The sequence below is a fragment of the Parathielavia appendiculata genome (assembly GCF_033297405.1).
Source record: "Parathielavia appendiculata strain CBS 731.68 unplaced genomic scaffold N657scaffold_2, whole genome shotgun sequence".
Lineage (NCBI taxonomy): Eukaryota > Fungi > Ascomycota > Sordariomycetes > Sordariales > Chaetomiaceae > Parathielavia > Parathielavia appendiculata.
In genome coordinates this window covers 2,383,726-2,405,178 of record NW_026944221.1, presented here as the reverse complement: position 1 = coordinate 2,405,178, position 21,453 = coordinate 2,383,726, and the positions used below count along the sequence as shown (strand labels likewise).

At 55.6% G+C, this 21,453-nt stretch overlaps 7 protein-coding genes across 7 annotated transcripts; 4 read left to right on the top strand and 3 right to left on the bottom strand.

Moving 5' to 3' along the window:
- Window positions 1–311: 311 nt before the first annotated feature.
- Window positions 312–5,432, top strand: N657DRAFT_641521 (cysteine proteinase). Its single transcript, XM_062792165.1, has 10 exons — window positions 312–772; window positions 990–1,137; window positions 1,195–1,342; window positions 1,405–1,867; window positions 1,920–2,862; window positions 2,920–3,566; window positions 3,621–3,778; window positions 3,839–4,265; window positions 4,324–4,771; window positions 4,835–5,432. The coding sequence occupies exons 1-10, from the start codon at window positions 770–772 to the stop codon at window positions 4,945–4,947; spliced, it is 3,498 nt and encodes a 1,165-aa protein (XP_062651288.1). The 5' UTR covers window positions 312–769; the 3' UTR covers window positions 4,948–5,432.
- Window positions 5,433–5,674: 242 nt separating this feature from the next.
- N657DRAFT_612204 (mitochondrial import inner membrane translocase, subunit Tim17/22) lies at window positions 5,675–6,887 on the top strand. The gene is made up of 2 exons (XM_062790383.1): window positions 5,675–5,877; window positions 5,972–6,887. The coding sequence occupies exons 1-2, from the start codon at window positions 5,776–5,778 to the stop codon at window positions 6,485–6,487; spliced, it is 618 nt and encodes a 205-aa protein (XP_062651287.1). The 5' UTR covers window positions 5,675–5,775; the 3' UTR covers window positions 6,488–6,887.
- Window positions 6,888–6,892: 5 nt separating this feature from the next.
- Window positions 6,893–8,332, bottom strand: N657DRAFT_653712 (glycoside hydrolase family 16 protein; the record flags this gene model as incomplete). The annotated part of the gene is made up of 6 exons (XM_062794434.1): window positions 6,893–6,996; window positions 7,052–7,539; window positions 7,621–7,820; window positions 7,876–7,922; window positions 7,978–8,031; window positions 8,104–8,332. The coding sequence occupies 6 exons, from the start codon at window positions 8,330–8,332 to the stop codon at window positions 6,893–6,895; spliced, it is 1,122 nt and encodes a 373-aa protein (XP_062651286.1).
- A 720-nt stretch (window positions 8,333–9,052) lies between these two features.
- Window positions 9,053–11,148, bottom strand: N657DRAFT_641517 (uncharacterized protein). Its single transcript, XM_062792164.1, has 4 exons — window positions 10,940–11,148; window positions 10,375–10,879; window positions 10,194–10,319; window positions 9,053–10,139 (listed from the first exon to the last, which is right to left on the bottom strand). The coding sequence occupies exons 1-4, from the start codon at window positions 11,078–11,080 to the stop codon at window positions 9,178–9,180; spliced, it is 1,734 nt and encodes a 577-aa protein (XP_062651285.1). The 5' UTR covers window positions 11,081–11,148; the 3' UTR covers window positions 9,053–9,177.
- Window positions 11,149–11,463: 315 nt separating this feature from the next.
- On the bottom strand, window positions 11,464–12,696 carry N657DRAFT_589828 (uncharacterized protein). The gene is made up of 3 exons (XM_062789874.1): window positions 12,231–12,696; window positions 11,959–12,147; window positions 11,464–11,896 (listed from the first exon to the last, which is right to left on the bottom strand). The coding sequence occupies exons 1-3, from the start codon at window positions 12,381–12,383 to the stop codon at window positions 11,606–11,608; spliced, it is 633 nt and encodes a 210-aa protein (XP_062651284.1). The 5' UTR covers window positions 12,384–12,696; the 3' UTR covers window positions 11,464–11,605.
- A 306-nt stretch (window positions 12,697–13,002) lies between these two features.
- N657DRAFT_589824 (Trimethyllysine dioxygenase) lies at window positions 13,003–19,397 on the top strand. Its single transcript, XM_062789873.1, has 7 exons — window positions 13,003–13,119; window positions 13,227–14,833; window positions 14,891–15,078; window positions 18,005–18,192; window positions 18,248–18,848; window positions 18,921–18,992; window positions 19,059–19,397. Exons 1-7 carry the CDS (start codon window positions 13,030–13,032, stop codon window positions 19,136–19,138), a joined length of 2,826 nt encoding a protein of 941 aa, XP_062651283.1. The 5' UTR covers window positions 13,003–13,029; the 3' UTR covers window positions 19,139–19,397.
- A 652-nt stretch (window positions 19,398–20,049) lies between these two features.
- Window positions 20,050–21,076, top strand: N657DRAFT_567053 (NAD(P)-binding protein; the record flags this gene model as incomplete). The annotated part of the gene is made up of 3 exons (XM_062788478.1): window positions 20,050–20,296; window positions 20,362–20,881; window positions 20,962–21,076. 3 exons carry the CDS (start codon window positions 20,050–20,052, stop codon window positions 21,074–21,076), a joined length of 882 nt encoding a protein of 293 aa, XP_062651282.1.
- Window positions 21,077–21,453: the final 377 nt, after the last annotated feature.

Genomic DNA, 21,453 nt, shown 5'->3' with positions numbered 1-21,453 from the left:
TGAACAATTCAGACACCTCAGGACGGAGTTCCAACAATCAGCATCGTGTATTACTCAGTATATACAGGCTCGAATGATCATTGATTCTGCACGCTTAGAGATGCACAGCTACTGCCGCCTTTCAGATGTGATCAGCTCTCGCTTCGGCCTTCAATGTTGCCTTGGCCTTGCGTTACTACACGTGTAGTATGTTGGAACTCTCGGCGCACCCCACGTCATTGGAGGGGCTCACATGGCAGTGAAGTTGTCTCGGGGACAATCTGTTAAAACGATACTCTCCCCGCTCTTGGGCTGTGGTCTAATTCAGCGGACAAAGACGTACCGCGCTAACCAGTCGAGTTTTGAGGTACAAAGGACGCCAGACGACCGAATCGCCCGGGATGTGTACCAAATGGAAAGCCCAGAAAGCTGGAGCCGTGCGTGCTTGTGCTGCGCCCACTTCCATTTGCAACACCAGACAGACAGAGCTGGTGGTTCCAGTTCTCTTTACACATAACGCCCGGGCCCCTCTTACATAGACTTACTTGGTTTGGCCGCCCTCCCCAGCGCCTTAGACAGATTGTGTCTTGTTGCTGCTCTCTGGTAGAGGGCCCTGAGACCAACCCAGGCCTCTCTGTACCACCTAACACTCCCACTTCATCTTTTTTTTGCTACTGAAATCCGGTTTCCCGGCAGCAGCCCCGGCGCCCTTTCTGCGTGCGCAGTTCCTCGAGGTGACTTAATCCGCCATCGCCGGCCTGTGCCTTCCTCACAACTCGACCCTTCCAAGATGGTGAGTGCTCTGCTGGAGGATTTGCAATCGGCCCACCACTTTTCCGCTCTGCCTCCATTCCACTGCAGTCTTCATTCTCAAAATCTTTCCTCCCTGGTTCCGTCCTCTTTGACACCTCCTGCCAACGCTTGCACTCGCCACACATCCCCTCCACCATACCGCAAACATGGGCGATCATATGCCGCCAGCCGGCGCCCTCGCTGACCTGACCATTCAGGACGACAATCAGAACCTCGAGGCCGCGTCACCTAATGCCATGGCGATAGATGCGCCCCAGGATCACTCCAATGGAGCCGAATCCGACGGCGTCGTCGTTCCCACCCCCGAAGAGCCAATGGAGAGTGACACCCTTCTCGCAAGCGACTGTATGTTGTCCGAATGCCCCCCTCTTCCCGACACCCGCACGCGCTGACCCGCCCCAGATGAGGCCATGAAAGAGCATGTGCTTCAGCCGCTGATAGAAGAGCCCAAGATCCTCGAGGATCAGGTCCACACATGGTCGGTTGAGGGATGGCGGACGTTGAAAAAGAAGGAGCATGGCCCTATCTTCCACGCGGGCGGCTACCCATGGTACGCGACGAATCTCTGCCCGAATACCTACCGTCAACAGTAGAAACTAATTCCGTGCTCAGGCGGATCCTACTCTTCCCGTTCGGCAACAATGTCCTCGATCAGTGCTCCATCTACCTCGAACATGGCTTCGACGCCAACAATGTCCCCGAAGACTGGAGCTGCTGCGTACAGTTCGCGCTCGTCCTGTGGAATAAGAACAACCCCAGCATCTTCTACCAGCATTCCGCCCACCACCGGTTCACAAAGGAGGAGAGCGACTGGGGTTTCACCCGATTTCTTGAGACGCGCAAGATGTTTAACACGGTGTGGGAACATGGGGACCGGCCGCTGGTGGAGAACGACTGCGCCAACATCAGCGCATATGTTCGGGTCGTCGAGGACGAGACTGGCGTGCTGTGGCACAACTTCAACAACTACGATTCCAAAAAGGAGACGGGCTACGTTGGTCTCAAGAATCAAGGCGCCACTTGCTACCTCAACTCGCTCCTCCAGTCATTATACTTCACAAATGCCTTCCGCAAGGTACTGGCGGCTGTCCTGCCAACACGCCTTGTGCTCAGCTAACTTGCAATAGGCCATTTACAGTATTCCCACGGAACACGACGAAAACATGAGCAACAGTGCTTACACGTTGCAAAGGCTGTTCTACCAATTGCAGACCTCCAACACGGCCGTGGGCACAGCCGAGCTCACGAAGTCCTTCGGCTGGGAGACGCGCCACATTTTCGAGCAGCAGGACGTGCAGGAACTCTCACGAAAACTCATCGACCGCATGGAGAAGAAAATGAAGGGCACTGCGTTCGAGAAGGCGTTGCCACAAATGTTCAGCGGCAAGATCAAGACGTACATCTCTTGCATCAACGTCCCGTACGAGTCGAGCCGGATCGAAGATTTCTGGGACGTCCAACTGAATGTTAATGGGAACGAGAATCTGCTGGACAGTTTCCGGGACTACATCCAGGTGGAGAAGCTCGATGGTGAGAATCAATACTTTGCTGGCGACGAGTACAAGTTGCAAGACGCCAACAAGGGCGTCATTTTTCAGAGCTTCCCGGACGTCCTGCACCTGCAGCTGAAGCGATTCGAGTACGACATACAACGCGACGCCATGATGAAGATCAACGACAGGCACGAGTTTCCAGAGGAGTTTGACGCCTCGCCTTACCTGGACAAGGATGCTGACAGATCGGAGCCGTGGGAATACCAGCTGCACGGCGTCCTGGTACATAGCGGCGACCTCAATGCGGGCCATTACTACGCCTTTATAAAGCCCAACAAGGACGGCTGGTGGTACAAGTATGACGATGACAAAGTCACCAAGGCCACCAAGCGAGAAGTTCTGGAGGAAAACTTTGGCGGTCCTTTCAAGCTGCCCAATGGCCAGCTGCGGCCTCTTGGTAACAAGAAGGGGCCGCTGATGAGGCCCAACAGCGCGTATATGCTGGTGTACATCCGCAAGTCGAGGCTCGACAAGATTCTTTGTCCAGTCACAGAGGAAGACACTCCTGCGCATCTCCGTAAGTTCCACAGGCCCTGCATTTCTCGGGCGCTCCTGGATGTTGATTCTGTTACAGGGAGGCGATTTGAGGAAGAGTACGCCGCTCGAGAGGCTCGACGCAAGGAGAGGGAAGAGCAGCATCTCTATCTGGGAGTGAAAGCCATCACAGAAGCGACTTTCCAGCAACACGGCAGTACCGACCTTGCCGACTTCGATGCGACGCCCGATCAGGATCCGGCAGCGCCACGGTTCTACCGCGTCCTCCGCACTGCCAAGATGCAAGAAGTGGTCAACACAATTGCGGCCGATCTTGAGCAAGACCCCCGACGTGTCAGGCTTTGGCTCATGGTCAACCGCCAGAACAAGACGATCCGTCCGGATCAACCAATCATGGACCTTCAGCCAACCGTGGAGAAAACGTACAACAATGCTGCGGCGCACAGGGACCATGTTCTCCGCGTGTGGGTTGAAGTTGCCGAGCAGGTCAAGGCCGATGGCGCGCCTGTTTGGCCGACGTATGGGGGACTAACGAACGGGGTCGTCATCAAGAACGACCTTATTCTTCTCTTCTTGAAGTGGTTTGACGCCGAGTCACAAGCGCTGAAGGGTGTCGGCCACGTTTATATCAGCAAAGAAAAGAAGGTGGAGGAGCTGGTCCCCATCATCATGAAGAAGATGGGTTGGGACAAGCTATCAAGTGATGAAAAGATCCAGCTCTGGGAGGTAAGAACAGTCAATTGCCTTTTCCCCTCGCAGCCGGTTGCTAAACTTTTGCAGGAGATCAAACCCAACATGATTGAGACCCTAAAAGGGAAGCAGTCCCTCAAGGCGGCAGAACTCCAGGATGGAGATATCGTTTGCTTCCAGCGGCTTCATGATCGCAAGTCGAGGTTGGGGTTGACGGAGAAGGGTGACAAGCAATCCTCTGAGGAGGCGTAAGTTCAATAGAGGGCCGAATCTGCCACGACGAGCGCCGCCGCTGACACTTGACTTAGCCAATCCTTGGACCGATGCGAAGACGCGAAGGAATACTACGACTTCCTTCTCCATAAGCGGCTGGTTATGTTCCGCGCTCACCCTCAGAGATGCGACGGCGACGAGTACCCGCCATTTGAGATGATCCTGAACTCCAAGCTGAGCTACGACGGGCTATCGCAGAAGATTGGCGAGAAGCTCGGAGTTGAGCCGACGCATCTGCGGTTCTACACCGTCAATGCCAGTTCGAACAACCCGAGGGCAGCGGTCAAGCGGGGCCAGAACCAGACTCTTGCGACGATTCTCAACCCGGCGGGCTATGGCCAACTGAGCATGAACCAGCGAAACGACGCGCTGTTCTTTGAGGTGCTCGACATGAGCCTGGCCGAGCTGGATACCAAGAAGAGCATCAAGCTCATTCTCCTCAGCGAGGGCATCACGAAAGAGGTGAGTGACTTTTAATTTAAAGTGTAGCGCAGCGAATTGACTTATCTTTCCTTTTCAGGAGCAGTACGATGTCCTGGTCCCCAAGAACGGCCAAGTGGAGGATCTTATCGACTGCCTGATCAAAAAGGCAAAGATCCCCAGCGAGCAAGAGGCAGGTCGGATGCGGATCTACGAAATCAGCAACCACAAGTTCTTCCGGGAGCTCGAGCGCAACTACCCCGTCATCAGCATTAACGAGTACACGACGGTGATCGCCGAGCGGATACCGCCCGAGGACGCCGAGGTGACTGACCCGACACACTTCATCTCGGTGTTCCAGTTCCACGGCGAACCCAGCCGAGCGCACGGCATCCCGTTCCGGTTTCTTCTGAAGGAAGGGGAGAAATTCTCCGAGACCAAGAAGCGGCTCGAGAAGCGGACGGGGCTCAAGGGCAAGAGCTTTGAGAAGATCAAGTTTGCCGTGGTCCGCAGGTCGCAAATGTCAAAGCCGCACTACTTGACAGATGGTAAGGCCCAATCACTCTCTGTAACACGAGATGACCTGTCAGGATCTAACTCTGGTGTGGCAGACAATATTCTCTGGGACGTGGCGGGGAGCACAGACGATAGCCTCGGCATGGACCACCCTGACCGGACGAGATCGGTGCGGAACGGCGCCGGAGATCTTTTCCTCAAGGGCTAAATTGGACGTGAACATCCGCGAGAGTGTGTGTGCGTTGTTCTTTTGGAAGCAGGCAAGGAATGAAGGAGGCAGGCAGACAAAGCAATCAGCTCCCGCATCGGTGTATATCGTTCAGTTATGTCATGGCGCCCCGGGCCACGGGTTGGTTGTTTAGCCAAAACTGGTTACTTATACGGGACCCTTGGTATACCGTTGTTTTGACAGTCTTCCGGTTTTATTGATTTCGTTTCGTGTTGTCATCGTATCAATGTGTGGGAGGGAACAGGGGCGGATGGTTGACGAGATAAACTACACGAGGATGGCATTGGGTGGGACGATGGAAATTGGTGGTTGTAGGTACGATTACTTATCCTTTATCAGGGAGATCTTGGGAGAGTAAATGGGACAGGGAAATGGTTTGAGCAAGATAGGTCCCCATCACCTCAGTCTGGACCGACTCAGGGTACTCTGTGACCAAGTCAAAAACGAACCAGATGACAAATCCCGTCCTTGACAGTTGTCTGTAATTGTAAGATACTGACACACGAATACTATCTTGTAATCACTGTGTATGGTCGCCACCGCAGGGCTGTAACTTACCGCCATCATCCTGCCCCACTCCGCGGCAGAGATCCGATAAGAACTTTCGCTGATAAACTCTCTTCGATAAACTTACTGCGATCTCGCGATCTATGCCACGACACGACGACAAAGCCAGCTGCTGCCGCGTAACGAAATCCCGTTCCACCTCGCCGTACACAATCTCCGCGACACGATACATTAGCCGAATTTCCGGCACCAACGATCGCTTCTCAAGATTCAGAGACAAGAACCACTCCGTACAACACCATGAACTTCCCCGGCGGCGGCGGTGGTATCCCCGGCATCCCCTCGGCGGGCGCGGGTGCCTCACCACCGGGGTCCGACCCGAATGATCCCAATGTGAAATGGGTATGTCCTCCTGTTCGGCTTCCTACCGACCCGGTTTGGGGAATTGGAACAAAAAGGAGATATGTGCTAACAGACCGGTTTTGACTGGGACCAGCTCACGAACGCCATGGAATCGTGCTACGCCAAGACGGTCATGAGCGGCGTCGCCGGTTTTGCGCTGGGCGGGGTCTTCGGCATGTTCATGGCCTCCATGGCCTACGACACACCCTACCACGTCCCCGGCGCGCCGGCTGCTGCTGCTGTTGGAGGAGGAGGCACGGCGCCTCGCGTCGTCCCTGGCGTCCCGGGGTCTGCCGCCGCCTCCGTCGAGCTCTCGTCGCTGCCGCTCCGGAAACAACTCGCGCACGGGTTCAAGGATATGGGAACACGCTCGTGGAGTACAGCCAAGAATTTTGGCGCTGTTGGGGCGCTGTTTAGTGGGATTGAGTGTGGGATCGAGGGGCTGAGAGCCAAGAATGATATGGGCAATGGCGTGGCGGCCGGGTGTTTGACCGGCGCGATATTAGCCCGCAATGGAGGGCCGCAGGCGGCCGCGGTCGGGTGTGCCGGCTTCGCGGCGTTTAGTGCGGCTATCGATGCGTGGATGCGGATGCCGAAGGATGAGGATTAAGGCTGAGTGAGCTCTGGCCGGCAGGAGGGGTGGTGTACTGATATGGGTTGTCGGTTCTGTTTTGGCTGTTTGTTGAGAGCGTAGAAAGGGCTGGGTTTTGTTGTCCATGGTTCTGGCGTTGGGGGACCATTTGCATAGATACTGGGCTAAGGGTTGTTCACTTGGAGCGGGGTGTAGGCGAGTTGGCGGCTGTTCATCACCCTCGAAGGACGCCCAAGATCTACACTCGGTTGTTCAGAGTTGGACAGAAGATACAGGAGTGATTCCTACTAAACATCTATGAAGCGCCGCGAAAGGAGTTCGATTCAAGTGTCGAATATCAAGCAAGCGTCGGCTGTTACCGACATCGGCCACTACAATTAAAAGCTGCATGTAATTTCATCTAACGAGAAGGCTTCCCTTGTCCTATCCTTGCAGCGCCCTATAGACCTGAAAAGCCCCAAACTCCCAGTAAGCGTTGGTGAAAGCCGAAGGGTTGTTGGCGACGAGATCGGTACAGTTCGAAGGGCCTGCTGTTGTCAGTCTCAGCTCAACCACAAGAAAAAGGGGTAAGCAACCACCTACACCCGGACGAGGCCCATACCGCCTCGGTGAAATAGCCGCACAGGTCAATATTGACAATGATGCTCTGATTCCGAAAATGGCTTCCCAGATCACAGCTCGTCGAGGGGAAGTCGGCCAGCGGCGGGCCCCAGGTACTCGGATCAGGAGCTGGGCCCGTAGACGCCGGCAGCGCTGTCAGGCCATTCTGCCCGTTCCGGGGGAATATCCACGATCGTATCCCCTCGTTCCGCCACTCCAGCGCCACAATACCTCCGCCGGCGGCGTTGAACTCAGGCCCGTAGGTGGCCGGGGCCCCCGTCACGGTGCAGCCCGTGTTGGAGTTGGTCGCGTTGTGGCAGTCCTCTTGCCCGGCGGTGCCGCTCATCTCGCGGCGGACGTCGGACATGGTGCAGCCGTCGGTCGTGTGCAGCGCGACCAGATTGCCGTTCAAAGCTTGGTTGACAGCCTCCATGATGTCGATCTCGCCGTTGGTTGGCCAGTTGTTGGGGCTGCACTGTCGTTAGGTCTCTCGCATTCTGTATCCAGTTTATGACGCAGGCGAGGGTAGTGGAAGAAAACGGAGGACAGACTCTGTCAGCCAGAGGGCCGGCCAAGTGCCGCACCCGTAGGGGGTGTGTTTGACGTCAAAGAGAAACAGCCCGGGGCCGTATTGGGCTTTGGACTCGAGCCGGACGGAGAAGCGGCCGGTTGAGGCGTCGGGTTCGGAGCCTGGTCCAACTGTAGTGTCGACCTTGACTATAGCCGTGGTTTGCGTTGCGTTGGTGAGGTTCTGAGGAGGTAATCAGGTGTGGCACTAGTAAGGGGGCGTCGGGACAACCACTTACATAAGTCCTAGCGTAATCTGGGTCGACATAATGGATGAAGCCCCCGGCTGGAGAGTCATCAGCCTCCTGAAAAGCATACCGGCAGAGGAGAAGCAGCAGTACCAGGGTCGTAATCGTGAAAGTAGTCGAACTTGTCAAAGAAGGATGTCCCCGAGTCTGTCCAGGTAGCCTCAGCCTTCTACCTCTGAGCAGTGAACATCCCCTGGCCACCTCAGATATTCCACTCACAAGTGTCAATCAGCGTGTAATTGAGCTTCGAATAATCGGGATATGAGTTTCCGCTGTTTCTCGCCGTCGTGCCAACAACAGCACCGACAACAACCGCCACAACCACAATGATGGCCGTCACAGCGATGATCCATATCCTCCGCGACCAGCCCCGCGGATCCCATGGCGACCTGAACGACGACCAGTACTCCGTCTCTCGAGTCGACACCACCGGATCGTTATGCTTCATCTTCTAATGCAAAAGAGTCGATCCGATTATGTGTAAGGTAGAGATAGAGATGGGATAACGGAGATGCAGGTCTTATGTCAGTCGGGGGAAGCCCAGGATAAAACATCAGAACCAAAAGGGTCACCCTGGAGTAAAAAGATGGGGTATATCATCCGATTCGCTTCCACCAAACACACTCGCCTCCATCATGTAATTAACGCAGATGCTGCTCAGAAATCAAGAACAATAACCCAGTTGTCATGCATCCTGCATCCTCAAGCTCGTATTTCCGCCTCAACCCCAAGACGAAAGGTCTTTGGGATACGGATAGAGACCCCTTCGATTCCATCGCATATACAGAGTACGACTTACAATCCCACGGTAGCGACGCGTCGGCCAACAAGCCGTGCTGCGCCACGGCCGGCCTTATCAGGATAAAGACACTCGTGCCATGCAGCACACCCATAGACGCGGTTCCGGGAATTCAACACAAGAATCCTGCAAATTCAGTACTACCCAGCATTTGAGACACTGACCGACCAACGGACCGAAAGCGGCAAGGGGGATGGGGGCCGGATCGCCGTGTGTACATTCCCCAATGAGTCAAGGGCTGACGCGGTCTCGGCTCGTTCGGCAGTGGTCGCTGGCGGAGAGAGTTTTGGGGCACTAACTGTCTCCATTGAAGTGAGCATCAAGTATCGCAGACACGGTCACAAACAGTCGAGAGCGTTTGAGTAATGCAGAAAATTCCATCTGTCTTGACCAAACGCCTGGCATTCTTCTTCCGCACAGACAGCAGGCGCAAGGAGATAGTGTTAACCCATGACTCCATATGATATACAGCTCACCACACCTCCACCCACTCATCACTCATCATCATCATCCACCCGACTCCTCTTGGACTGCCTCGTGTCGTCCTCCTGCACCAGCCCATACCCGCGTTTCGACGACGAGGCGGCCGCCGTCGTCCCCTGCTGCACCTCCGACAAAAACTTGTCCACATTAAAGGGGTCCGCCTCTTCCTTCTCAAACTGCACAGGCCCTTCCCTGACCTCAGCCTCGCCCGTCCCCTTAAACGTCCCCCGTCCCAGAGCCTCCCCAAACCTAGCCCCCTTCTGAATCCTCGCCATCTCCCTGTCCCCGGCCGCCTCGTCGTCGTCGTCCTCGAGGCTCGCCCTCGGCCGGTAGATGCTGCTGATGGCGTCCTGCGCCGCAAACAGCGGCTTGTCGTAGGGATTATCTTCGTTGAACCCGCTGGCGAACCCGCTCGACTGGTTGAACAGGCGCGAGTCGTACATGCCTTCGGACGACTGCGTGGGCTTGGCCAGGCCGAGGGCTATCTTCTCCGAGATGTCGCGATCCATCTCGCGCGCGAGCACCTGAGCGCGCCGCTCGTGGCCCATGCGCGACTGCCGCAGCTTGCGCTCCTCCTCGCGGAGCTTTTCCCGGCGGGCCGCCCGCCGCTCGCGCTCCGACTCGTCCGTCTCGGTTCCGGATCCGGAGCCGCTGCTGCTGTAGGAGCCGGAGCGGGACCGCGTCGACCGTCGCCTGCTGCCGCCGCCGGCCTTCTCGGCTCGTGCTTGTTGGGCGAGCTGCCGGAGGTGTTCCTCCTTTTGCAGGCGTTCCTTCTCTGCTAGTCGCTGCTGCATCATGGCTCGCTGACGGACCTCTTCTCTGGCGTGCCGGTCTGCCATGAAGAGGGCTTCCGAGAACTGGGCGAATTTGTCGTTGATCTGGACGTCTTGCAGTCCGCGGCCGTCGGCCGCTACTCGCTTGTCGAGAGGGATTGTGAAACCCTTTGGATTCTTCCACATCGACACAGGTGGTGCTATGAGTTGTGAGCATATAGCTTTGGCTGTGGTCTTAGATCAGCACGACTTACGAATGCGCCACGCTTCCTGGTCTTCGGCTGTAAGTTTTCTCGGCGGGGAGTGCATGACTGGTGGTGGAGGGGTCGGCGGTCCCCTCGGGATCTTCTTGTGCTTGAACTTGGGTGGCTCCATCGGGTCTGTAACGCGTTAGCTGAGCACTTCCACCACGACAGAGAAAGAGACACGACATACCTCTTTGCCTCTCCACAATCTTCATGATCCGCTCCTGTTTCTTGGACCTATCCCCCATCTGATCCGACGGCGTATACCTAACAAACGTCGGGTCCCTCCTCCCGCCCACATTCACATTCTTGGGCTTCTGCGCCGCCAGCGCGCCGCTGACCAACGTAGCCAAGGCATTCTTGGTCCGCTCGGCCGTCTCCTCCACCTGTTCCTTGCTGGGCCGCGACAAGTCGAGGTCGCCCGCTTCGGCGCGCTGCCGTAGGGGGATCAGGTCCTTGAACGAGGCGTGAATGATGCGGTCGCTACTGTGACCTTGCCGTGCAATGGCGCTGTAGTCGACCTTTCCCTCGGCGTCGACCTGCAGGACCAGCGCGTTCGACTTGGAGGATTTATCGTCCTTGCCCCACGGGTACTGCGCGACGGGAATCTCGGGGAACGCGCCGCCATCGCCAAAATCCTCCGGGGCGCGCGGGCGCCAGCCTGCTCGATTGAGGTACGGGGGAGGGCCGCTTCTCTGCGCAACGTGACTGTGAGCTTCGCTGTTACGGAGAGTGTGGAGGATGGATTCACCGACTTTCAGGACAATCTGAGTCTCATCGATTTGGTCGGCGGCGACGATCCGAGGGCCTCGTTGCTGCACTCGCTGTTCTTCATATTCGGAACTGTTTTGCGGCTTTGGGAGAACCCGCGCGAGGCCTGTCGCTATCGAGGCCATGGCTGCCGACTTGGTTGCGGGAACAAGCAGTTCGACTTGGAGATGACGGTTTCGCAGTTGAAGGCCTTGGCTGGAAAAGCTGTGTAATCAACCGTCAGTGGCTGGATTCGCTGGACTGACCGTGGCGCGAAAGCTTGGCGGAGCTTATCAGCTTATCATTTTTCCCCAGCTGGCATTGGCTCGATTGCCAAGTGCCAGCCCCTGAACTCGCTCGCCCAAGAGATGGAAGCTGAGGGAGGTTCTTCTGATGAACACTGAGGTACTGTCATGGTTCGGAGCTGGGCATATCGTCCATTTACTGCACCTGTGGCATGATTTGTATAGAATATGTGCTTTAGTCTCACATTCGTAAACAACACAACAGAACGCTTCTTGGGAACCATCCGTCGTTAAACCATTGAGCCAGCCTTGTGGTACATACATAACCTAACCTTCTTCATGCAGGCAAGACACGCCCAACTCATAGAAACATGTCCATAAAAGCCAAGGAGCTCCATTTTATTGCATACCAATGCAGAGAACAGTTTATACGTAGCCCTTCCTGGCCCCCTGGAAAAAGAACCTGACAATAAACACCTGCAGAGCACCCATGCAGATAACCAGCAAGATTTGGATCAAGCTGAAGTTGATGATCCTCTTCTCGGTGCTACGGACGGTGCTGAAGTTGCGGTTCTCGCGGGTGCGGAAGTATTTCTGGTTGCGCGTGATGGTCGACAGCTGGCCCGAGATCTTGAAGAGCGACTCCTCGAGGGTGGACGTCTGCTCGGGGGCGACGCCTTGCTTCGCGGGGAGGGATACGCGGGCCTCGTTCTCAACCTATAGCATCATCAGTCAGTCTGGGCCAGCTGGGACTGAAAGCTACGAAGGGCTGGGCTGACCGAGATTTCAAAGTCGACAAATTTCTCGGTGTAGGTGCTCATCTCGTTGTTGAAGCAGAACTTGTAGTCGCCGGGCTCCCTCGCCGTAAAGACGAAGTCGCCTTGCCGCTCCTTCTCCCCTTCCATGATGAATCTCCCGTTCGGTCCTGTCACCTTGTAGTTGATGTCGAAGGAACCACCAGATTGAACCTGTAGAGGAACTGTAAGCATGGAGTCCGCCGTCAAGCTTCGCAGGAGTCGCCGTCGTCATCGGCCTGAGTGTATGGACGTACGGCGAAGTAGAATGCAACCTTCTCGTCATTGCGGGTCGTGGCAGTGTAGAAGCAAGCCTCCTCGTTCGCGTTGATCTTGTATGTCAATGCCGTTGCCGTCGCCTGGACGGCCAGCAGGGCCCAAAGGCCGCCTGAAAGTAGCGGCAGCTGCATCGTGCGTTGGGCCGGGAAATCTTTCTGAAGATGCGAGTGTCACGGCACTCAGGTCTTCGGGGACAACTCAGCAGTCGCAGTCGCAGTCGCGCCGCTGGCCATCAAAAGACACGGAGCCAATGTTGAAATGCCAAGCTGGATCCAGGGACCCACCGTACCCAGTAAATTCTGTACGGAACAACCCGAACCCGGCCCCTTTGGGTTGTCCACTACACGTGTAGTACTGGCGCGGCCCGAGCTTCTTCGACAAGAGTTCAAGGTTTGGAGTTTGTGTGGGCAAACGTGCACCGACTGTGGAGTCCACCCGGGTCTGTTTCCGGTTTGTGACATCAGTGACTTGCAAGCTGCGTGGTTGTGCTGGTTGCGTCAAGAGCTGTTGGGCTGGCTCTATAACATGTTCCTCCTTATGTCTCAGGCGGCAGTGAAAGAAAACAATCTGATTTCTTCAAATATTACCCATTAACTGCTGTTAAGTGTCACTTTCGCAGTTCCCCCTCGGTAGCTGCGCGCTTGTGTCTCGGATCGATCTCAACAACGTCACGATCCATCCATCTGAGTGACAGCTGGTTGGAAACGATTACAATATTGACGCGCGATATTTATTATACTTTATTTTTTTACGAGCTGAAGTGTTGTAATCGTCTCTATGGCGATCACGCAGACCAAGGTCGCAACCGCGGCCTCTCTGGGGCTGCGGGCGCTGGCTTACATCTTCCTGCGATGGGTGAGTCTACCAGTCGAAACATGTACAGCTGAACCAACTGATTACATCGAAACTCTAGGCGCTAGTTCCTGTGAGTTATAATGGAATGCACATTAACACCCCCTACTGACCCCTATGAGGTTGCTCCGGCCATCATTTTTACCCTCTTCGCCATTTATGTTCCTGCCTTCGTCTCTGGCTACCGGAACGAGCCTAAATACGAGCTCGTGGACGAGGTCGATGTGGTCGTTACAGAGACCACATTGGAAGATGAGAATGCTTCCGGAAACGAAAGCGAACGGACGGCCAACGGTGACAGGGAGGTTGTCGCGGAGGACGTCACTATCAAGGAGACCATTTCCGTTGAGGACAGGGCGCTCAAGCCCTGGCAGACATTGCTGAGTGGTGCACCAAATCCACGGAGCTTGGCTCTGTCGCTTGCCACGCTGCTGCTCAATGGGCTTTTGGTTGGCATGGTTGCCGACCGTCTCTTCCGCGAGCGCTCCTACACTGGCGATGACCTCTCCTTCGTTAGAGTCGGATACGTGTCGGATAACGAGGCAAAGCTTTTAATTCGGGAGCCCGACCAATCTAATATGCCGGTCAGCGTTGAAGTTCACGTCAAGGACCCTCAGCCTCCATTTGACAACCCTCTGTGGCAGAACGTTGGAGGTGTAAGGTGGACAAGCAACGAAACGGACTACACTGCAGTTGTGTCGATTCCTCTGCGGCACTCCAAGAAGCGGACCTACGAATGGCGCACCTCAAACAACCATTCCGGCGAGTTCACTGCCCCTCCGCCTGTCGGACATGCCGAGGAGACGAACTATGGTCCCTTCACCTTCGTCTCTACCTCCTGCATCGTCCCTCGTCTTCCATACAGCCCCTTCGCCCATCCGCTCTCTATTCCTGGATTCAAGCACCTCGCCAAGGTACTCCCATCTCTCAACGCGCAATTCATGCTTTTCCTCGGCGACTTCATCTACGCCGACGTACCGCGCTACTGGGACAAGACGGCCACTTACTACCGGCAGAAGTACCGGCAGATTTACGCCTCTCCCGACTGGCCGGCTGTCGGCCAAAACCTCAGCTGGATTCACGTGCTGGATGACCACGAGATTGCCAACGACTGGTCGGCCAACTCAACGGGCGTCTATGCCAGCGCTCTCGACCCGTTCCACCACTACCAAGCCGCCGCCAATCCTCCCCCGGCCCGCAAGGCCGGCGCTTTCACCGCGCGCTCCCCGAACATCACCTACTTTGAGTTTACCCAGGGCCCGGCGGCCTTCTTCCTCCTCGACACGCGCTCCTTTCGCTCCAACAACCGCCTCCCCGCTGACGACGCCAACAAGACCATGCTGGGCCCGCACCAGCTCGCCGACTTCCTGGCGTGGCTGCACAGGCCCGAGCCCAAGGGCGTCAAGTGGAAGATTGTCGCCTCGTCGGTGCCCTTTACCAAGAACTGGCCCGTCAACACGCAGGACACGTGGGGCGGGTTCCTCGCCGAGCGGCGCAAGGTGCTAGAGGCCATGTGGGACGTCGCCAGCCGCGGGGTCGGCGTGGTGGTGCTGAGCGGCGATCGGCACGAGTTTGCGGCGACCAAGTTCCCGCCGCCGCCGGCTGAGGAAGAGGGTGGAAGGTGGCACGAGAGCGCGACCGTGTGGGAGTTTTCGGCCAGTCCATTGAGTCAATTCTTCTCACCTTTCCCGACGTACAGGCAGAGGGATCGCGAGGATGTTATGGTGAAGTGAGTAACTTTTTCTCCTCCCCTGTTCATGTTTACTGTGTTGACTAGTTCCTGCAGGTACATTCACAAGGGTAACTCCAAGTTCGGCGCCATCACCATTGAGAACCTGGAGGGCGGTGACCAAAGCAGTCTGAAATATAGGCTGTATGTCGACGGAGAAGAGGTGTGGAACACCATGATCTTATCCCCGCCTCCGCCTGCGGGTGGTCAGTCCGGCGGTTCCTTCTGGAATCGGCTCAAGCTCGGTGCATAAACGATTGGGAAGGCCGTGTGTAAGACTGCGAAAGACAAGTGGGTAGGGGAAGCTAGGATCTTTTTAAATTTGAGTTTAGATTTGAATTTAATCGGGAAGGGAATGGGGATGTAATTTCAGAGTTCGATGGGTTCAATCTGGCTTCTCTTCAACGACTACGCAGAGCTGTAAGTCAGTTCGCAATGTTCGGAATGTCACTGCCCTGGTCATGAAGCGCGCCTAGAATCCCAACACCCGTAGCTGTATCTGAACACTCAATGGAACGAGGAATGGTACGGCTGATGCGAACTACGATGGCGCAACCGATCACGGCAAGAAAAAGGAAGATGCTGCGGTACATCGCGCGACAAGCGGCAGGTCAGCTCAGCAAGAGCGAGGCTTGGGCAGCCGACTACGGTTCGGGTAGAATCCTATTCCGTGAGCACCAGCCACTGCTTTATGTAGCCGGTCCAGATTCCCAAAAAATCATTTTAACGACCACCGTCAAGTGGCCTAACGGTCAATGGCGGTGGTCACCGGCTTAGGTTGGGGTTTTCTCGGTCTCGTACCGAGGGTCACCAGTTCGACTCCAAGCCCCCGCGCTCCCTCGCCGTTGCGCTCCGCGAAGTAAACCTCTCCGAGGGTTCCGTAGCCGGCTACTTCTCTTCGACCGACGGAGGGAGCTAGCCGGTGAGCCTTTTCTTTTTGGAAGAATGCAAGTCTGGTGATGTTATCCGTCTCAAAGTGACAGGAACAGGAGCAGTCGTAGGCCAAGGGCACCTCTATGGGTGTTCAAATCCAATGTGGTAACTGCTGTGTAGGTGGGAGTAGCTGAGCTGACATGTCGCTCGAGATGTCTCGACACCATCACATATCTGCAATCGACGTCTCTCCACCGCCCTGCCAGAATATCCCCCTCATGATGCAACATTCCTCGCGCTGTCCCGGAAAACGCACATGCAGGCATAACGCGCTATGGTGTGCGGAGGTAAGTTGGCTGGGACTGAGATGGCGTCGGAGAAGTGCGGCTTTTGCCGCTAAACTCACACCCCAGAACTACCATTTTGGGAAGAGAGACTCATTGCTTCAAAGGTTTGCAATGTATATGGGCGTAAGGCACGGCAGGTATCATGAGCGAAGTGAGGGAGCGTTCCAAGTTGGGATGCAGATATCTGCCACCCACCCCTGAAGGCCTACAGAACGTTGCGACGTCGTTCATAATAACTCGGGTCAAGCTCGACGCTCGGCCCTTGTATTGTACTTGTACATCAACACTCACCGGCGTGAGAAAGATGTGAATGCTCAAGAGCAGCTTCTTTCAAACGGATTCAGTATGACCCCCACATCGTCTCTTCGCTATCAACCTGTTTCGAATCCAACTGTCTCCTTAAGGTTTCTTTCAGCACGTCGCACTCAAGCGGCTTCCGAACTTATAGCAATACGGAGTATAGCACAGCCTTGCAGAGAGAGCCAGACTGGCACCTTGAATGTCGATCCAAAAAGACCTACAACCCTTCCAAACACTGCTACGTTGTCGGCAGAGCCCCGAGTGGTGGTCATGAACCATCCGCATGTCGACAGTTACTCCAACCAGCGAAAGTCGGGCAAGGTCCCTAAGCGTCTCGGGGCCTTTGTCTGCTTTAGTCTTCGGAAATGATGGTCATCCATTGTACGGTACTGATGTAGCGATGCTTAATGAAAACCTGGTCTGGCTGAGGTGACAATGAGGCCGGTGAGGACGAAGGCTGGGGTCAGTGTTTGGATTTGTATGTGTCTCAACTGGCTGAAGGCCATGGACTTTGGTCCCAAGCCCAGTTTCAACCTAACCCTTAGAGATTTACGGCATTCTCTGTTACACTCTCAGGGTTCTGTTTTCTCAACGTGGTTTCTCAGGTCTGTACCCCCGGACCCGCTGTTGGCTTCACATATAGCGCGTGTCACAATTCAAGCAGCGATGCTTTTGAAGAGTTACCGAGGTTCATATCAAGAGGCAAAGGAGGGTAATAATACCCCATATGTGGAGCTTTGAATTTCCCAGGTCTTGGCATGCAGCTATGGCGGTTAACTTCGGATATCTCCAAGTTCATCGAAGCTGCATGTAAATCTGACCTGCGACGGTTTACTACCGGACGACGCAGACGAACGACTACATGCTCTTTTCTTTTCTTTTTTCTTTTTGTTTCGAACCTGGCACCCAAAAGGACTGACCGACAGGATGAGGCTTGTGCGAGCTCTCCGCCCAACCCTCATTTGGCGCGAGGTTCTACCAAGGTGAGTAGTCTCTAGAACGCGTCTCAAGTCGAATTGTCTACAATTGCACGAAGAGAAGACTCTTAAGAAGCTGATTATGGATATATTCTCCAACACAGACTACCCACCAATCAACCACTGGCAAGATTCCGGTCATTTAACTGGAAACGACATTACAGCGATGGCCCAGCCGAAGCAGCACCGGCACCCGAGAACAACTACTGGATAACCGTGCATCCCGATGGCCTCGAAGCGAGACCGGTTACGAAATCGGGTCACCCGCCGCGTGCAGGAAAGTTGTGAGTCTTACGCCTGGAAGGTATCCTTCGTTCAATGTCAGGCTAGCTGACTCTGCAGTTTGAACCTATGGCTCCGGTGAGTCGCCCGTAATTGGACCCGAATCAGCATGGGCCATGATTCTTAACATGGACGAGTGTCATAGAGACAACTGCCGCTGCGCCCTGTGTGTGAATCGGGATACCATGCAGCGTACATTTGATACGTTCAGCGTATGTCTACAACCATCGAGGGAAGCCGCTTGTCATCTTTGATACTGGACCCTTGCTTACGCCATGGCAGATCCCGCAAGACATCCACATTACCGAGGCAACAACGGATCGGAGTCATGTCTACGTGAAATGTTCGTATCACTCCGAGATTCTCTTGATGTTTGTGCTAATCATTTGCAGGGTCGGATGGACACAAGAGCAGCTACCCCTGGCAGTTTCTCCGCTGGTCCAAGCATTCGCCGGCCGCACGCGCGAAAGACGTCCGGCGGGCTCTCTGGGGCGCCGAGATTGGGAAACACCCTCCGTCCATTAAATATGCCGAAGTCATGGACTCGGACGCTGGAGTCGCTCGGTTGACCAGGAACATCGTCAGTGGACCTGCCTCTTCTCCTGCCATGCGCAAAGTCTAAGTCCGTCCCACAGAGAGAAGTTGGCTTCTCCTTTGTCATCAACACCCCTTATGACGACCCGAACGACACGAAAAGACTCCTCGAGCGTATCGCATTCATCCGGCAGACTCACTACGGCGGCTTCTACGACTTCAAACCCGACCTCGCCATGGCCGACACGGCCTACACCAACCTGGCACTGGCACCCCACACAGACACCACCTACTTCACCGAGCCGGCCGGGCTGCAGGCCTTCCACCTCCTGTCGCACGAAGCCGCCGAGGGCGAAGACGGCGCAAGCGGGGGCGAGTCGCTGCTCGTGGACGGGTTCAAGGCGGCCAGGATCCTAGCGAAACAGGACTTTGCCGCGGCCAACGTCCTGTCCAAGGTCGGAATCCCGTGGCACGCGAGCGGAAACGAGGGCATCACCATCGGCCCGGACAAGCTGTACCCCGTGCTCGAGTTCCACCAGGGCAGGCTGCACAGGATCCGGTGGAACAATGACGACAGGGGCGTCGTGCCCCTTGGCGACATCCCGACCGAGGCTTGGTATGACGCTGCTCGAAAATGGGACCAGCTTCTAAAGAGCGAGGATCTGCAGTACCGGTTCCAGTTGAAGCCCGGCACTGTCGTGAGTAAGTGGAGATGAACTGGTTTTGGCTTTGTTCTTAACCCCGAGATCCGGGGCGCTGACGGTGACGGCATAGTCTTTGATAACTGGCGTGTGCTCCATGGTCGGAACAGCTTCACGGGTATTAGGCGGATGTGTGGAGGATATAGTAAGTGGTCTCCCCAGTGCGGGCTCTTCGTCCGTTTGCAGGCTCAGCGGCTGACCAACCATGCAGTCAACCGGGACGACTTTGTCTCTCGCTTTAGAAACACGAATTGGGGGCGACAACGTAGCCTCGAATGGGTACTGCGGTAGAGAGATGCTGTCGCTGACAGACCAATTCCTTCTCCGCGAGGGTTCGATTAGGTATCAATCGGGTAGCAGAGGCGGCGGATCTCTAACGGCAAGGCAAATCAGGCGCCGTTCAACAACCTCGAGCTGCAGCAACTAGCGTTTGACCAAGCCTCTTTCGTGGACGAGCACCGTGATCCCCGTCTTACGGAGCCCTTTTAGGTCATTCCGCAGGAGTCTTACTCCACTGCCCCGCCACAATAGTTGTCGACGTCGCCGCGAGGACGACAACAGCAGTATCTCGCGCTCTAAAAGGGACACAGTCAAACCCACAGAAGTATGTCTTTTCTGTCGATTCAGGTGAGAAACTCAAGAGGAGGAGCCAACCTCATCAATCAAACCAGCCGATAGTTTCCACGCCGCCGGGTCCGAGACGGGTTCGATCCAGGATCCATCGGCCCCACTGATGCGCCTATCATGCATGCACCGGGATATCTTGGCCTTCTTTTATGGTCTTCGGGCACCCTGACAATAATGCCCCTCACTTCAGCAGAGATGAGCGTCAAGAACCCGGTTATGGCGCTTGTCTGGCTGCTTCGAGAACCGCATGTTTCGTCAGAGTCGACAAGCTGACAAGGTGGCTGGGCGATCCGGACCCACTCGCCCGGCGCCGGTCACCGCCGGATGCTCTGGTTTCCTTTGCGATGGATGTCTACAATCGACGTTTGGCTCTCCCTTTCTGATTTTCTGATAGAACGTTCGTCTCAACTGCTTTGATTTTTGTCCGTTATTGTCAAGGTGTATCTCACTTTCGTTGCTCACAATCTTCCGAGTGTACATAATCCCATCAAAGCCTCCCTTGCTCATACCGAGCTCTAAAGACCCTCTCTTCCTGTCCCGTGTTTTCCAGCTAGATTTTACTCCATACGGTCAACATGGCGGATATGAAAGACGGGAAGTTTGCGCACGACACCACGGTGGCTCCCCAGGCCAACCGCGTCTTCCCCCTCTTTTCGCTCAAGGGCAAGACGGCCATCGTCTCAGGTGCCAACTCCGGCATCGGTCTGGCCGTCGCCCAAGCCCTCGCCGAGGCGGGCGCCAACGTCGCCATCTGGCACCTCCAGAGCAAAGACGAAGCGGAAAAAGCCGCCTCAGAAATCGAGAAGGAATACAGCGTCAGGTGTAAGCCCACTTACTCACCTCCCGAATCTACACGCCCAGCTCACAGCCCTTTCCCGAGCACACAGGCAAGGCCTACCACGTAAACGTCAGGTCGTACGACGAAGTCTCCTCGGCAATCGACGCCATTGTCACCGAGTTTAACGGTCGCCTCGACGTCTTTGTCGCCAACGCGGGCATCCCCTGGACAAAGGGTCCCATGCTCGACGGACCCGTCCAAGCGTACTCAGACGTGATCAGGACCAACCTGGACGGCGTCTACTTTTGCGCGCGCGCGGCCGGCCTGCACTTTCGTCGGCAGAAGCAGGAGGGCACGACCGTACACGGCGCGCCGCTCGAGCCGCGGTTCACAACGGGTAGCTTCATCGCCACGGCCAGCATGAGCGGGCACATCGTCAACGTGCCACAGCTGCAGGCGGCGTACAACGCGAGCAAGGCGGCCGTGGTGCATCTGTGCAGGAGTCTGGCCGTCGAGTGGGTGGGCTTTGCGCGGGCTAACTCGGTCAGCCCCGGGTACATCAACACCAGCATTTCGGAGTTTTGCGACCCAGAGACGAAGAGGGTTTGGAAGGATAAGATCCCTATGGGGTGCGTTTTCCGTCTTCTTCTTTTGAATTGCCGATCCCGCATCTTTCTGGCTGATCGAATGCTGATTTTCGCTGTGATAGTCGCGAGGGCGAGGTGATCGAGCTCAAGGGAGCATATCTCTATCTAGCGTCGGATGCGTCGTCGTATACCACCGGGACGGATGTCGCAGTGGACGGCGGCTACTGTGCGCCATGATTTGCTGTGTCACTCGGGTCCTTATCTCTTCAATCTCTCATAGACCGGAAGCGAAATAGAGCAAAGACTGTTAGAGATTTCAATACCTTGACGAACGTGAAACTCAGAAGCAGATGGTCCTTGACCCTAACCCTGCGGATAACATTCACACCACCCATTATGATCAAGTTACCGTAAAGATGCGTGGTCCTAAATTAAGCGAAACCAAAATTGTACTTTAGCTGGTAGGTTTTGCCAACAAGGCGTGTTCTGTACACGTGAGTGAGAACGCAACCCGGAAAATGACTTGGGGAGACTTCAGATGAACCTGAGCGTCGAGTGTCGCTCCTTTCTTCCACGTGCTACTGTAATCTTGCCCCGGCTTGGTAAGGCATACG

What these genes read in the sequence shown, in the direction of transcription:
- N657DRAFT_641521 (XM_062792165.1), top strand. An exon ending in AGACACTCCTGCGCATCTCC is followed by an intron (nt 2,863 to 2,919) that starts GTAAGTTCCACA and finishes ATTCTGTTACAG; the next exon opens with GGAGGCGATTTGAGGAAGAG. An exon ending in AAAAGATCCAGCTCTGGGAG is followed by an intron (nt 3,567 to 3,620) that starts GTAAGAACAGTC and finishes AAACTTTTGCAG; the next exon opens with GAGATCAAACCCAACATGAT.
- N657DRAFT_612204 (XM_062790383.1), top strand. Translation starts at nt 5,776, where the DNA reads ATGAACTTCCCCGGCGGCGGCGGTGGTATCCCCGGCATCCCCTCGGCG. An exon ending in ATGATCCCAATGTGAAATGG is followed by an intron (nt 5,878 to 5,971) that starts GTATGTCCTCCT and finishes GACTGGGACCAG; the next exon opens with CTCACGAACGCCATGGAATC.
- N657DRAFT_589824 (XM_062789873.1), top strand. Translation starts at nt 13,030, where the DNA reads ATGGCGATCACGCAGACCAAGGTCGCAACCGCGGCCTCTCTGGGGCTG. An exon ending in CTGGAATCGGCTCAAGCTCG is followed by an intron (nt 15,079 to 18,004) that starts GTGCATAAACGA and finishes AATCATTTGCAG; the next exon opens with GGTCGGATGGACACAAGAGC. An exon ending in GAAGCCCGGCACTGTCGTGA is followed by an intron (nt 18,849 to 18,920) that starts GTAAGTGGAGAT and finishes GTGACGGCATAG; the next exon opens with TCTTTGATAACTGGCGTGTG.
- N657DRAFT_589828 (XM_062789874.1), bottom strand. Translation starts at nt 12,383, where the DNA reads ATGCAGCTGCCGCTACTTTCAGGCGGCCTTTGGGCCCTGCTGGCCGTC. An exon ending in AGGTTGCATTCTACTTCGCC is followed by an intron (nt 12,148 to 12,230) that starts GTACGTCCATAC and finishes GTTCCTCTACAG; the next exon opens with GTTCAATCTGGTGGTTCCTT. An exon ending in TTGTCGACTTTGAAATCTCG is followed by an intron (nt 11,897 to 11,958) that starts GTCAGCCCAGCC and finishes ATGATGCTATAG; the next exon opens with GTTGAGAACGAGGCCCGCGT.
- N657DRAFT_641517 (XM_062792164.1), bottom strand. Translation starts at nt 11,080, where the DNA reads ATGGCCTCGATAGCGACAGGCCTCGCGCGGGTTCTCCCAAAGCCGCAA. An exon ending in AGACTCAGATTGTCCTGAAA is followed by an intron (nt 10,880 to 10,939) that starts GTCGGTGAATCC and finishes CACGTTGCGCAG; the next exon opens with AGAAGCGGCCCTCCCCCGTA. An exon ending in CCAGGAAGCGTGGCGCATTC is followed by an intron (nt 10,140 to 10,193) that starts GTAAGTCGTGCT and finishes CACAACTCATAG; the next exon opens with CACCACCTGTGTCGATGTGG.